Source organism: Megachile rotundata, chromosome 13 (assembly GCF_050947335.1).
Source record: "Megachile rotundata isolate GNS110a chromosome 13, iyMegRotu1, whole genome shotgun sequence".
Lineage (NCBI taxonomy): Eukaryota > Metazoa > Arthropoda > Insecta > Hymenoptera > Megachilidae > Megachile > Megachile rotundata.
The window spans coordinates 14,937,414-14,952,498 of record NC_134995.1 but is presented as its reverse complement, the minus strand read 5'-3'; the positions used below and the strand labels follow the sequence as shown (position 1 = coordinate 14,952,498).

General features: G+C 30.5%; 4 protein-coding genes across 12 annotated transcripts in view; 1 reads left to right on the top strand and 3 right to left on the bottom strand.

Annotated features, from left to right (window-relative positions):
• The window catches only part of Scgalpha (sarcoglycan alpha), a 20,117-nt gene extending 16,574 nt beyond the window's left edge, over positions 1-3,543 (bottom strand). The window contains exon 1 of the mRNA XM_012298123.2: positions 373-3,543. The gene's annotated coding sequence lies outside the window, so the exon portion shown is untranslated. The remainder of the gene's footprint in view (positions 1-372) is intronic.
• On the bottom strand, positions 1,687-9,689 carry Gas8 (Growth arrest specific protein 8). The gene is made up of 8 exons (XM_012298138.2): positions 9,550-9,689; positions 9,280-9,491; positions 8,949-9,210; positions 8,615-8,875; positions 8,390-8,557; positions 8,235-8,321; positions 7,948-8,157; positions 1,687-7,886 (listed from the first exon to the last, which is right to left on the bottom strand). Exons 1-8 carry the CDS (start codon positions 9,550-9,552, stop codon positions 7,671-7,673), a joined length of 1,419 nt encoding a protein of 472 aa, XP_012153528.1. The 5' UTR covers positions 9,553-9,689; the 3' UTR covers positions 1,687-7,670.
• Positions 3,691-7,479, top strand: LOC100875770 (galactoside 2-alpha-L-fucosyltransferase Sec1). Its single transcript, XM_012298116.2, has 3 exons — positions 3,691-4,025; positions 4,700-5,326; positions 5,390-7,479. Exons 2-3 carry the CDS (start codon positions 4,863-4,865, stop codon positions 5,928-5,930), a joined length of 1,005 nt encoding a protein of 334 aa, XP_012153506.1. The 5' UTR covers positions 3,691-4,025; positions 4,700-4,862; the 3' UTR covers positions 5,931-7,479.
• On the bottom strand, positions 9,678-15,085 carry fbl (pantothenate kinase 3 fbl). Of its 9 annotated transcripts, none has more exons than XM_076538793.1 (10): positions 14,740-15,085; positions 13,178-13,355; positions 12,546-12,724; positions 12,305-12,478; positions 12,062-12,229; positions 11,909-11,985; positions 11,651-11,827; positions 11,402-11,573; positions 11,218-11,331; positions 9,678-11,142 (listed from the first exon to the last, which is right to left on the bottom strand). In XM_076538793.1, the coding sequence occupies exons 2-10, from the start codon at positions 13,299-13,301 to the stop codon at positions 11,089-11,091; spliced, it is 1,239 nt and encodes a 412-aa protein (XP_076394908.1). In that variant the 5' UTR covers positions 13,302-13,355; positions 14,740-15,085; the 3' UTR covers positions 9,678-11,088. The 9 variants fall into 9 exon arrangements, with proteins under 9 accessions (XP_076394908.1, XP_076394907.1, XP_076394910.1 ...); XM_076538792.1 differs by lacking the exon at positions 14,740-15,085 and adding an exon at positions 14,329-14,703; XM_076538795.1 differs by lacking the exon at positions 14,740-15,085 and adding an exon at positions 14,238-14,259.

Below are 15,085 nucleotides of genomic sequence, written 5' to 3'. Positions count from 1 at the left end.
TGAGTTATAGCACAATTGTTTTCCCGCGCAAATACTAACCTTTTTATTTTTGTACATGTATGTTATTTTTTGTATAAATTCAGTGTTCAATTATTGTAAATGTTACTGTTATGTGCACGTTGCACGACAGTGCACTTTCGCATCTCCGAATATATATTTTCTTGCAGTAGAGCAGATTTAAATAAATGGGAGGAAAAATAAATTTCCAAATTTATAACTAGTTACAATAAATCAATAAACGGGGTAATTTTTTCATTGACGATTGATATATTAGCTCAGAATTTAATTAACTTATCTTCATAGATATTCGAACTCAAATGACAGCGTTTGCATAAACTATACCAGGCATGCAAGAAAAAGAAAAATATATACCTTAATCTGCTCTGCTACGATTTTATAATGGTTAGTCAATGGTTAATTCCTGACTGCAGACACGATGAACGAGGAGTCCGAATCGGGTACGATGTCCAGCTTGACCAGCCGTGAGATATTCAACAACAACAACAACCACAGCAACAACAATAACGACAGCGCAACGACGATCACAAGATACATACACATTAAACACGCGGATTCATCGGTTAAGATTTTTCGCGAAACAACCGTTTGATATCGAATCGATTGTTTAAACAATTTTCGATCGGGAATGAAACGCGTAAAATAGCACTTTACGAGCTTCCATGTTACAATGCACCCTGGGTATTTTAACGGTTTCGCGATGCATCGACCACTGATCTTTCGCGCAGATCTCGCCGCGTCGCTTTCGAAATATACCGGTAATCGAATAATCGATTATCGATTCTAACCTATCGGTTACATTGCTCGATGTCACGATAAATTTAACTTTGAACATTGTCTTACGTGTATTTATGTTTATCCTCAACATTTTGGCAAATTTATTCGAGCAAAGATAAATTCTACAATGGCAAGGTTAGTTTGCGCGACGAACGATAACACGTCGTTCTTTTACAGCGGACCGTAGTCGACTGCCACGAATACCCAATGTGCTCTCGGTGAAAACTATTTGCGCGCGCATGTACAAAAAGACGGTTCCACTTGCTTCGGGTATATTTACACAAAACTCGTTACATTATTAGCGAACTACTGATTCAAATACGTCCTCCTGAAGTAAGAGATGTTGTAAATCTCGTAGCGACATGTTTCACGTTTTCGATCACGTTAATAACATATGATCATTAGTAAGAGAAGCAACAAGTTGACGTTGTTTCAATGCGATCGCGTTAGTAGTCACGTGATGTAACGAAACGTATCTATCGGTACAATCACGCGAGTAACATTTATTATATGTTATTTTTTCAATGTCTCGATGTTCCTGTGATGCGTTCTTTTGATCAAGTTCTTCCCGTAATGACCTGTGATCTTGCAACGATTTTTACGATCGAATGAGCAAAGATTCACCACGGGAAAAGCGTTTTCAATCGAAGATCGTTCGATGTGATATTACCGTGGTACATACCTCGCTTCGTCAATCTTTGCTGTTAAAAATCAGTTAAGAGAAAGAATTGCACTACGATTGCTGCCAAAAATTTCCTTCGATTTGAATCTTTTACGTATTTGTAAAAGATCGATGAAAGTCACTCGCGAAGATACGAATAAAAAATTAATTATAAAAATAAAAAGAGTATAGGAAGCGTTACAATTTCGGAACTTGCACTCTTACGAAAGTTTTTTCTTTTTTTTTATTGATATTTTATTTTCTTTTTTTCTGTACATAAGCACATTAACTTGAATGCTCACAGAAAAAAGTTGGCAATCTCTGACGCAATTCGCTCGAAGCACCCGATCCACGATAGTATCTTAATCCGATCCAATTGAACTAAATTTGCGAGTACATTCCATTAGCGTAACCACTAGAGCGAGTGGACTCGATGCTTATTAAAATACGTTGGAAGGTACTCGATATCGTTCAGATAGAAAAAGTAAAAAAAGAATTTAGACGTTATAGATCGTATGTATTTGCACGCAACATATCTGTATTCCTTTATCGACATACACGTGATAAATCGTATACTCGTGTTGCAAGCTTTTTGCGGAAGCTTGTTGCTACTTAAAAGTCCTTACTGTTAGATCCCTCACTGCCTCTGGTTACGCCACTGGTGCATTCAGATTTTTCGATGTTCTTATACATAGTAATGCGTCCACGAAATACGTTGTAAAATAACGTATTATGAATAACGATGGATCATGTTCGTTCGTTTCGTTTTAAATTTCTATTATACCGACTTTTTTACTTCGTTTTAAGATAGTTTAAAGGATCGTTTAAGAATCCCCGCGTCGTCCGCTATGGATTATTGCCTGCAGTACAACCAGCGACCGATTAATTATTTTGTAAGAAGATTTATCGTAGCCGGAAAATTGGTAAACTCGAAGGAATCGAGACATTTACCTGCGACTGTTTTTCGAATCCGTTCCATCTTACGATGTTGCGTCTTTAAACGATGACGAACAAAAATATGCGCATATACCGAACAAGAATGGTACCGAAAGGTGTTTTACCGCTCGTTACGTGACATACACTCGATTCTCTTGAGCCACGTTTTTCTGAAAAAATTGTGTTTTACCGAATGTGTCCCGTTCAAGTGTATGTCGACGATAATTGTAAGCCATTCCTTGAGAATTAGCCGTAAGGTAGTTGACTTTAAAGCGTATAATTCGATGGCTACAAATTTTCCAAAGTACCTGATATCAGTTCCGTATCGAAGCATTGACTAGGCTGCGATTCCTTCTTCCGTGTGTCCGTTCCGTACAATTTCTGGGTATTTCATAAATTGGTAAAACGTCCTGCGCTTCGCCCTATGCAGTACCTAGAAATACGTAGAGTTTTGAATTATACGCTTTACCTGTGACGTAATACATTTAATTCGATGTATATAGGATTTAAGGATTTTCACGCTTTTACCAGACTGGTTTTAGGATCTTCCGTGCGTGTAAATTTTTCGAGAAACTTTTCCACGAAAATGTTGATTGATCGCTTTGATACTCGTACCGATAATTCCTGTTTCTTTGGAAATTGACTTCTGAGCCAGCTTGAAGCAAAGAGAAAATGCTAGTAACGGGAATATTAGAGTTAAAAAATAGATGAAAGAAGCTGAATTAGCTAGCGATTCAAGTTTACAAATCAAAGTACGATAAAATCGAAACGCAAAGCGCGCTATTGAAATCCTTACTTGTTCCGATGTTTTAAGAGACGTTATTTCTTCCGTTTTTTTCGACGGAACGTGAACGTTGTACTTTTATAAATATGAATGTACTTATATTTTGTACTGATGGTACCTTGCAAGAATATAATACGTTAAACGATGAAGTTATATGTACATGTATAATGTGTGTTACGAATAAACGTTTTAAAGTAGGATCACTTTAACTCGAGATACGACCAAACTTTGTTGAACCGAGAAAACTGGGACAATGTTTTTGTTAAGTTCTGGAACCAGTGTATATTAAATTGTGATGCACTTGTTTTATGTACTAGCTTAGAAAAAACGAAATAAAATTATCGTTCTGCGATATCTGCGAATACATGTATATAATTTATAAATCCTCCAATTTTGTGTTCAACGCTCATCAACCCTTTTATCATTTTTGTGTCACACCCTGTTGTACCAACTGGAGCTGGTATTATTTCGTCCGGGATCGAAGGGGTGACGGTTCTCCATGACGTCATCCATCGGGACAACATGCCCCATTCTAAGAGTGTCAGCTTAGTCTGAATAAAACGTTTTTTGCCCGTTTAATAATTTTCCCCAATAGATCTTCGTGGATAAACGTTGCACTTGAGGCATTGTAATACGAAGAAGAAATGTAGTACGATGATATATGGTGAGAAAATAACGTTATTAAAAAGAAAACAATAATATCTGGTGAATACGCAACAAGCGTCAATGCACGAGATACGCATCGATCTCACCGGGAAAACATGAGTGACAGAAACAGCACGGAGAACGACGTTAGCTTCATGGATAGTAATGGGCTTCGAATGCAATATCAATACTTTTTTAGGACAGGTGAGTATTAAAACATTGGCACTTGTACGTATAAATAATTTAATTCGAGCATCGAACGTAATTCGATCGTCGGTCATAATGAGCTCAGACGTATTCACATTTTTACGAATTTTTTTGATGCTTAAATAAATGTAAGTAACTGTTATGTTTATCGTTTTAAGTTTCTTTTCATACATTTTACATGTTTTATATAGTTATGCAAATAACAGAAAAATTTTCTTGTATATATCAAGATTCATGTAATCTCTAAAGATCACCACCTGTTACTATCATACAGTATCATATATAATATGTAATATAATTCCATTAGGTTTAAAATAAACAAATGCAACTTTAATTCACATATATTATGCTTTGTATAATAAAACCTTGCTGAATTAGTGGCTTTCGAGCAATTACATATTAGGCCATGTCCTTTTTAACTGTCTAATCGAAAGGAATACTTGTCGCTTAGCATTAGTAAATAATCCCTATTTTGATAAATTAATATTTTGTTTATGAAAATAATATATTTTATTGCATCTTTATTTTGTAGGATGGAAAATAAACCCTTGTCGATTAGTTTTTTTCAGTTAGTTCTGTTGTCTTTATTAGTCATGCATCCCATATCCTGTTATCATTTACAATTAAAAAAATCTGTATCATTCAATATAAATGATGTTATCATTATAAAGATGTACGACGGAAAACAAAGGACATGGCACACCTGTAGATATGAAATGCCGGACTAGTGGAAGTTGAAGAGTAGAAAATAATAAGCAGAAGGCTGTAGTGCAGAAGCTAATGAAAGAATTGACCAGTACTTAGTACCATACCACGCAGGAATAAATAAGGATAATGAGTCACGCTCAGCAGCATGTACTTGCAAGCGCAATAGTTTTGGCTCTGATAGTGGTTGTTGGTATCCATGTCTTCCTGTTTCCTATGTACACATCCAACCCACCAGCACGCCATGTAAAGATTTCAACGTATGAACAAGCTCTTTGTCATACCACTTTAAAAAATATCAGAGTACCACCAGAATGGAGAAATCCTTGTCCCATAAATGGAATAGTTTCGGCTGTCCAAGGTGGTAGGCTTGGAAATCAAATTTGGGAATATGTTTCTGTATGGGCTACCGCTAGAAGAACTGGCTTAGAGCCATTCATGCCACGTTGCATACTGAAAACTCTTGAGGAATACTTTGAAAATCTTAGCATTCCACCGCTCAGTTACATCGGATGGTGCAAGTTAGATGTCAGTCAAGTTGTTAACTCCCTGGGGGAATGGAACAGCACGGAGCAAAACATCATCATACCAAGGTAAATGATTTTATTTCATTTGCTATAGTTAATACTGTATTTTGTAAATATTTTTGTTGGTAGACACGCGGCTTATTGGTCCCTTATCTTGGTGTGGTTGGATGATATACGAAGAGAATTTACATTTAAACCAAATTTAAGAGCTTATGCAGAAAGGGTATTGAAAGAAGTGGCAGAAGAATTTAATTTGTCTGAACCAACGTTTGTAAGCATACATGTACGAAGAACAGATTATGTAGACTATCTGTGGCAAAAATTGAAGATTCGACCTGCACCTGTTAGCTATTATTTTGCAGCAATGGATTACTTTATTGGCAAGTATAATGATGTAGTGTTTGTAGTAACTAGCGATAATATAGTTTGGTGTAAGTATAATTTACATAGTAAACGACATAGAATCAAGTTCGTTTCTGATATGAATGCAAGAGGTCCAGGTAAAGATCTTGCAGTCTTATCAGCATGTAATCACAGTATTATAGATTATGGTACATATGGTTCGTTTGGTGCAATCTTGGCCGCTGGAGAGACTGTGGTGTACAATGTAACTACATACTTTTCGACATTAATTGCCGAAGTCTTGCCGAACTGGAAAATAATGAGTTAAACAAAAATCAAAAATTAAATTCTCTAATTTAAAATAGGGCATATACATATATATCTACCTTATTCATAATATTTTTTATATGAAATCAAACAATGATTTTGTTCAATTTTCGAACATGAGAATTATACTCCTTATTACTTCGAAATTAAAACTGCTCAAAAATTAAATTTTTTATACTATTTTTTATTAGGAAGACATATTTATTTATTACTTAGAACTTCTGCAAAAATTAACATTTCGACAGATATTTATTTTTTATTTCGATACATCTATGGTATTGAAATGTTTATTATGTCTTCAAATTTTGTCAAAAATTTCTCTAAAAAAAAAAACTAAATGAAAGTGTAGCGTTATAATTCACAAAATTTATATCAAAATAATATAAGTATGATGCTGATAAATTGCTTAAAAACAATATGCATAAGTTTTCACTTGATTACAGCACTGTTAGATAAAATTTAGAAACTGATGCACCTTTGATGGTAGTAAAAGAATTTAAATATTTTAAAGAACATATAGAAACCTAATATAGTAGAAAAATACAATGGAACAATGGACCACTAATGTCTAAAATTAAAACAGATGCTTATTTTTTTTACTATTGTAATTCGTATTCATGCGGCCAAGAAAAACTGAATAGATTCGATATTCTTTTATTGTAATGAACCAATGAACTGAGCCTAATCTAAAAATTCACAGAAAAGCTTTACAGTGGTCGGAATTAAATACAAAAACTTCACGTAACAATCGGGAAACAAAAGTAGTTAAATTTAAATGTATTATTATGCGTTGAATTCGTCTTTCACACAAAGTTACAATCGAACTTGCAGATATAGAAACAAAAATATAGTAACAAGCTATAACTCTTATAATGTACAATGATTTTAACTGTGATTCTATTTCTTATTGTGCCAAATTCTTAATATATATATATATATATAAACAGAATATATATATACACATACGTACATATATGTGAATATAATAAATATATATGTGTGTACTAATAATACACGTACTTATACGCGTGTACATACACATATAGTAAAATTGTATCTATACAAGGTATTATATAACATAATGTTTCCAAATGTTCAAGAAAATAATTAGTTATTTCTTTACACGACAATTAAATATTTCTGAAACTGACAAAATCAATAGAACGATATTTTACATAAGCCAGCCTATACGTGTTTCAACTTTATTAACCATGTGACCTGATATATTCGATTTATAATATTTTATAAATTAGATTAGTAGATGTATCTATGTCTGTATGTTGATATCTCTCACTATATATGTATAAAGGCATTTTCAATATAATTGTGCCTGTTAGTTGTTATGTATTAAGAAATATGATACAGAAATTATTAAAAAGATGTGATAGAAAAATAGTATCTATACATAATTTAAATAAATAACAAAAAGTTACAAATTGAATAAAGACACACAACTATCAGGCATCAATATGATCTACTTTGTACTTTCTGTGATAATTTTATGTAATTTCTAAGAAAAAAAAACAATAAAACAGATGCACTGGAATTTACTTGTTTCACAAAATAAAGATATTCTGCATCAAAAATTATCATTTTATTGCTTTCCTATTCTATTAATTAGTAGTAAAAATACACTTGGTACTCAATAAATATACATATGTGTGTGTGTGTGTGTGTGGACAATATACACACATTAGTCAAAATATTAAATAAAAAAACTAGTTTATTAAAATCCTATAGACTAACGATTTACGGTAACAGGGCCAGCCACTCCTGAACCCAATTTTGTAGTCATTCCTTTTACTCTTAATGGTTGAAGACCAAGTTCACTTTTTGGAATTCCATATTCTTGTAATTTAGCTTCGTATTTCCGAAGCAAATCATCATGGGCTTTACAAACCTTTGCTAATTCATACTGAAGATCTTGTATGGCGCTATTTTTTCTATTTAACATTTCCTGCAGAAAAAAGTGCGAGTTATGATAATGTAAAATATAAAAAAGACTTAATATTACAAACCTCTAATTTTTTATTTGCATTGGCCACAGCTATTGGATCTAATTGAGCAGCAGCAAGCACCTCACTGATCTGCGCTTCACGTTGCTCTAACAAATCCGATAACTTTTCAAGTTTTTTCTCTAAAAGAACATTTTTCAACCCTGTCTTTTGTTGAAGCTCGAGTATAGCTGAGACAAATTTCGAATGTAATTCGTCTCTTTCAGCTTGACACTAAATCATAGAATTAAAATTTTCAATGAAAATAGTATAAAATTTCTTTACAAAGAGATTAGTCATTGTTAACATACTTTTTCAAAACGCAACTCAAGTACTTCGTTTTCCCATTTTAAATTTTCCAAATCTTTCGAAGTTATCGCTAATCTTTTTTTAGTGTTCTGAAATTATTAAAAAAGCCTTAGAAAATATTAAAGTGATCAAGATTTACGAATAGAAATTTACTAACAACTAAGTTCTGCTTATCTTTCTCATAATTTGCAAGTTGACGAGTGTAATTTGCTAAGGATTCTTCGCAAGATTTTAAATCTGTGGAATATTTTTTATTCTCAACGGTCAACTCTCGTACTTGCTTTTTCATACGCTCCTCGTTACTTCTCATTACTTCCATTTGTTCCTGGAAAATTTATTAAGCCGTAAAATGAATAAATTTGTTCCTTATTATTGATCATACCTTCATGCTCTTTATTAAGGACAAATTATTAAGGGTAATATCATTATAATAATTTTTCATTTCTGCAAATGCAGTTTCATGATTTTTTATTAAATTTGCAATTTGCGTATTTTTTCTCTCTTCTATTTCCGTTATTTCCATGCGATGTTTTAAGGTAAGAGATTCGTATTGATTCGCTAATTTCAGTTCATATTTATTTTCCATTTCTGTGGCTTCTGTTTCGAATTGTTTTATCAGTTTATCTGTTTCCTCTGCATTTTTCTAAATGATAAATTTCCGTTTACATAAATGAATTGATGATAATAATTAAACTATGGTGGCGTTTATTTCATACCAATTTTAAAGCACGTATTTCATTCACATGTGCTAAATCTTGTTCTTTTTGTAATCTCTTTAATTCCATCTTATCTTTAATTAATTCATTTTCTTGGGAAGCATGATCATCTTGTGCCATTTGAAGTGCAACCATATGATCTGCTTTAGTTTCTGATAAATTTGTTTGATGTTCATACATTAAATGTTTCACTTTCTGTTTGTATAGTTTCAGTTCTGCTTCATGTTTCTCTGTTAATTCCTCTTTTTCACGTTCTGTGTTTCTTTACAAGGATTAAGTAATGAATTATATTTGCAATTTAATATTGTAGATAAGATTATTAGGATACTACCTAATGGTTGCGCGTGCTTCGTCTAACTGATGTCTTGTAATTTCCCAAAATGTTCTAAGTTTATCTCTCTCCAATTGGAAGAAGTTTCGTTCTTCCCTTTCACGTTCCATTTCTTCAAGTATCCTGTGTGCATAAACTTCTAATTGCTCTCTATTCATTTTGGTTGTGTTTACTCCATCAACGACAGCAGGTGCTTTTGCCTTTTTAGGTCCCTATAAAATTTTAGTGTAAGAACTCATCACATTTTTAATAAAATATTCGAAAGCTTACCATTTTTATAAAATGTCAGTATCAGAAAACTAAAATGATATATAAATTAATATCAATCACAATTTCAGCAATTAAAAATGTAAATTTATCAAAGAAAAATGATAAATAATGGAAGAAACAACATAAACTGTCGCTGTAAAATGTTGATATTTTTATTTTTTAAGTTCACTAACAAGTATAAGCGTGAATGCAAAATCGTTACTTGACATTGAAGTGAAATTATTGTATTGGTAGAACAGTTGCCAAGTAACCAGAGCTCACATTGTACAAAATACGAAGGAAATATATAAAACACATAATATAGTATACAGGGTGTATACCGTTTCTAATTATTTTATAATTTTGAAAATAATTAAGGTGCAGCTAGTTACTAGTTCACCCTGTATAATACTATAAAATGCAAAATATTTTATTCCTTGAAGACCTTAATACATTATCGTAATTTTTATACATGTATAAGAAACGCATCAGAACACAATAAATGCATGCAAATTTAACAACACAGTAGGAACAGTATCTTCAATTTTGTAATGACAATTTTAAGTTTTTAACATTTAATGAGAAATATGAAATTATTTATTAATACAAGAAAATTACATTTGTTCTCGTTCCGCAAAAAATAAATTTTAAATAAACTTATTTTTACTATTTCTGTTGATTCATATAAATATTGGCTGTATGTCATGTCATATTATACGACACGTTTAGAAAAAACGTTTTCTTTTTTAAAGCGCTATGTTACAAAGATCCGTGTAATAATTTTCATTATATTGTTCGTCACATTATAAATTATTTTATAAAAAAAGTGTCTACATTTCAAGACACCACATTTATAACACATTAAAATTCAATAATGATAAATACCTACTACATTACCCATATAATATTTTTCAAGCAACTAAAAAATGCATATAAGTAACCTATAAATGTGGCCACTGACCATATTATGTATTGAGTCCAATAATGTGACAAGACACTAATCAATTGGCATACTTTACAATCTTCGAGCAAAGTAAAAATATATAAATAATAACAGGTGTTAAGTACTTATCACTGCAATTAATTCTTTCCTTTTTTATGGGTTTCTAATTAAAAAAGTATATTTGTAAAGATTCATGCCTCGTACGTAGAACTCGAACAAATATTTATAAAAATGTTTAGAAAATAAAATATGAGGTAGACCTATATTACTCATACAAAGAATATTTGAGTTAATTTTATGCGTTGAGTTTTGGTCCATTATAATCATGTATATAAACACGTGTAAGGTTTGTGCCCACATTAGGTTTTTATGCGATAATTACGTAATATGTTCCAAACTAATACCCTAAGATAATTTTCTTATTCTTCATAATACAATTTTGACCACGGGCTTTTCCCATTGCTAAAATGTAAAATGTTGTAACTACATATACAACAATTCCTGAGAAATTAAATATTATATAACAAAAATAAATAATTATGTTAAATAATTGCATATTAATCTTCAAAAAGATTCATTTTTGGAATGCTATATATATTATGCACTTATTTATAATTTTAGCTTGTTTCGCCATTAAATTGGAGCAGACATCCTACTGCACCGAAATAACCCTGTAAATAAGAAAATATCATAACACGTTCAAATAAGAGTATTTAAAATTTTATAAATATTTTTACTTATAATACCTCGTGTTCTAAGAACAAAGCTTTCATTGTCCCTTTAGACCAGTAATCCATAGCATAGGCCAAAAGTTTCATTGATATAGGGTTTACTCTAAGAAAATTGCCTACAAATACTACCTAAAAAATCAGTCAGTTTCATTAACATAAAATACTCTACAAAAAATAATTAATTATATACTTTATTTACCCTTTCAATTTTTTCATTCACGGCACACATGCGCGCAATAGAACCAATGTTGTTTGTAATAGTAACGAGTGTTGCTCGTGCAAGATCTTCTTTACTAACTGCATTTCGACGATCTTTCGAATTCATCTGTCCAAAACTACATATATAATTAAAACAATATGCAGGTAAATCTCTTGAAAAAATAAATTATAAAACTATTTTAAAAATAAATGAGAAAATAAAATAAATTGTAATTATTAAAAAGAATACCTGCTTGCAACAAGATCTCCAGGAAGACCAAATGGTCCATAATCCCCGCCATAAATATCTTTGACCAACTTGTCCACTCTAGTATTATCACCTCCAGTTGCTAATTCTATTGCCTCTTCAAAAGTATTACATCCAGTTAATAAACAACACAACCCTAAAAATGTGCCACCTCCTAGACTAAATAGAAAATAAATTTATTAGTATTAATTTTTAATATAATATAAAAAATATATTGAATTTTATTACAAAAAAGCATACCTGGTACCAGATATTCTTTTGTAATTATCTGGACCATAAACAGCTAATATGCTTACTCCTGATCCTATGTTTACCAGCTACAAAAATATTTAATATACATCAGAATATATTTAAATATTTAGTGTACGATAAATTTTAAACAATTACACATACTAGAAAAGGGTATGGCTCAGAGAAGTCATAAGGAATCTTGTGACATTTACTATCATCTGTAGGATGAGACCAATAATAACACTCGTGTGGATTTGTTGTTTCTATATAAAGCATACCACGTATTAAACTATCTAACTCATCAAACTTTGCTAAATTCATGTTTACTTCCTGCAAAGAACATACATGCAATTTTGAAAACAATGAAATAAGTAAAAAAATGGAATAAAAAATTGTATCTCTTACTTGTTTAAAATTTTTTTCAAACTTATATGCTCCACCACCAGTAGCACAAACAGTTGTTACCAAGTTTGCCATACCCTTGGATCTTGCTAATGCTAGAAAATTTCCCATTTCACTTGTAGGAAATCTAATAAAATGTAATGTACCACGTCTGCCTCTAATGCAGACATTATCCATCTATAATATGAATAATATAATATAAAACATATTTGCAGTAAAAACATTAATCATTAATGAAACATACTTGTAAATGTGTATCTCTGTAACCTGTTTTTCCATATGCTGAATTTTTAGTTAAATACCGCCGAATATTTTTCAATGTCTCTACCTCTGCATTTGCTTCATCTCTTGTAATATCTTTAGGTTCAAAATACACTAGTTTAGATAAAGTACCTCCTATATCCATACCAAACCATGGCATTGCTAAAAAAATAAAGGGCATCATTCTATCATATTGTGACAATATATTTTTATGTATTAATATAATAGTCAATAACAAACAAATGACATTACAAATTATAATAAATTAACTTGTTATGTTTCAAGCACATAATATTTATGTACACAATAAAAGAAAACAAGCTACGAGCATATTATAAATGTACATGATACTATTGTGATAATGCAAATAAATACACAAGAATAAACAAGTAAAAGAAGCTTCAAAATGTTAAAAAGCATTTTATATATTATATGCAATACTGTAAAACAATGGACTTGTTGATAATTGATGTATATGAGGATCACTTTGAATTAAAACAAATACTTGCAATACTTCTTTAAAATAAGTGTTCATTATATTATAATCATAGTGATACTCATATAAAAACAAAACTAATAATAAAAAATAAAAGTGGCTACTCTAAGCACACATACAGTTAAATAACTCACAAGGAGATGAATGGTTTTTAGACTCCTTAGCTGGAGTACCAGTACCAGTATAACCATTAGATGCCATAGCTTTTGTTGTGATCTGACTTTTATAACTCTGAGGGCTCATTGTTAAACTCTAGATCATATATAATTTTGTCCAATATAATACACAATTCTTTGACTGAAAATCAAATTAAAAACATCATATTAATATCATAATTTATATGACAAACTACGATTAAATTATTTTTAGATGATTTCAAAGGATATGTATTGTAAAAATCTGTTATTCTCAAATATAGTATGTGTCAAAGGTTATTTTTTAATCATGCATATCATGAATTAAAAATGTGCATAAATGTATTTTGCAGGTTCTTCTATTCTCTATTATGAAAATAAGCTGTTTTTACATACAATATTTAAATAAAAAAGATGGTAACAAAATACTTCAAATAATTTATGAAACCCTATATTCTATTAAATAATATTAAGCACACTGCAATTATATAAATTTATTTTTATATTGAAATTTATTATTTTAAATAATGTAAAGTTTCATAGAGATTTAATATAATTTTAACATTTTTTCTTGAAATCTTATTTCCATATCATAGACTATCCTTCATTCTATATACATATGTATTTTATAATTATGGTAGAGAACATCCATTAATAGAAAGTTGACTAAGATGTTTTAATAATTAGTCTATATATTTTCTATTATTCAGCAGAAAATTATTTCAAGTTCATCAGTTCAAATATAATCACCTAAAAATGATGGACTGATATGTACGTTTATAATTAACTTGAATTAACTCATAATCGTAAGTATTAATGGGTTAGTATTACTTGCAAAATAACGCCATCAGTATTCGTAACGATCCCAGATGACGAATCATACAAGCGTCGACACACATACGTGCTGCCATGAGATTATTATGACCATATATAAAACTTTTTATTAAATTTTATGCGATAAAAGGAAGAAATGAATAGATACTGACACTGAGTAGATAATAATTATTGGTTAATGCAAACTCGAAAGCGAAGAAAATACTCATACCACTTCTCATGTCAGCCAACGAAATGATGAAAAAACTAATAACCGTGTCGTAAATGGTATACGTAAAAGCAACAAAATAATTTGTTCTTACCTGAAATTGTCATCTTAATCTATTTACAATAAAAATTCTGGCAACTTATATAAAGATAATTATGATATTTCACGATAAAAATATTACTTAATTATTTTTATTATCGAATAAAAACGCTTGTTTTATAAACAGACTGACATTACAACTACCGATTCATAGCTTCCTATGCTAATAAATAAAATATTTATTTTTCTAAACTTATATCACAATCACTGCTAATCTGTATAAAATTAGTAATATTGCGTTATAACAGCTGTTTAATACTATCTCGAAAACATGTCTCATGAACATAGGCTGATACGATACTCCTTCCTTTAACCCTTATTTGTTTTTCAAATTCCCGGTATAATGGTAGATAGTAATTACGTGATCGTGAAAATGTTAGTTCATGTTAATTTTTTTTATACCCACGTGTAACGCGTAATGTCAGATTGTTGACGTCATGTATCCATGGTACAGAAATTTATATTGAAGGTATAAATAGTAATGTTACGTAAATTATTAATATTATTATTAGTAAAAATTACTTTAAAAACTTTAGTATTACAAAATTTAGAATTGTTGCTATGTTCATTACTAGAAACTCGAATGATAAACTTCGGAATAAAATAACTATGTTCGTTATCGCCTATATATACATCCGTAATATGCTATTTTGCAATCATACGATCACGTGTCTTATCGATATAAACGTTTATATTTATATTTCACATAATTAACACTCATTATTTAATTATAATTCTATCATTGCCTGTTT

Excerpts from the sequence above, each read along its gene's own strand:
- Gas8 (XM_012298138.2), bottom strand. Across the intron at positions 8,322-8,389 it reads AAGATAAGCAGAACTTAGTT|AACACTAAAAAAAGATTAGC; the intron begins GTTAGTAAATTT and ends TAATAATTTCAG. Across the intron at positions 7,887-7,947 it reads ATGCAAATAAAAAATTAGAG|GAAATGTTAAATAGAAAAAA; the intron begins GTTTGTAATATT and ends TTTTTTCTGCAG.
- LOC100875770 (XM_012298116.2), top strand. The coding sequence starts at position 4,863 with ATGAGTCACGCTCAGCAGCATGTACTTGCAAGCGCAATAGTTTTGGCT. Across the intron at positions 5,327-5,389 it reads CAAAACATCATCATACCAAG|ACACGCGGCTTATTGGTCCC; the intron begins GTAAATGATTTT and ends TTTTGTTGGTAG.
- fbl (XM_076538793.1), bottom strand. The coding sequence starts at position 13,301 with ATGAGCCCTCAGAGTTATAAAAGTCAGATCACAACAAAAGCTATGGCA. Across the intron at positions 12,479-12,545 it reads ACAGAGATACACATTTACAA|ATGGATAATGTCTGCATTAG; the intron begins GTATGTTTCATT and ends TTCATATTATAG. Across the intron at positions 11,143-11,217 it reads CTTTGTTCTTAGAACACGAG|GGTTATTTCGGTGCAGTAGG; the intron begins GTATTATAAGTA and ends TCTTATTTACAG.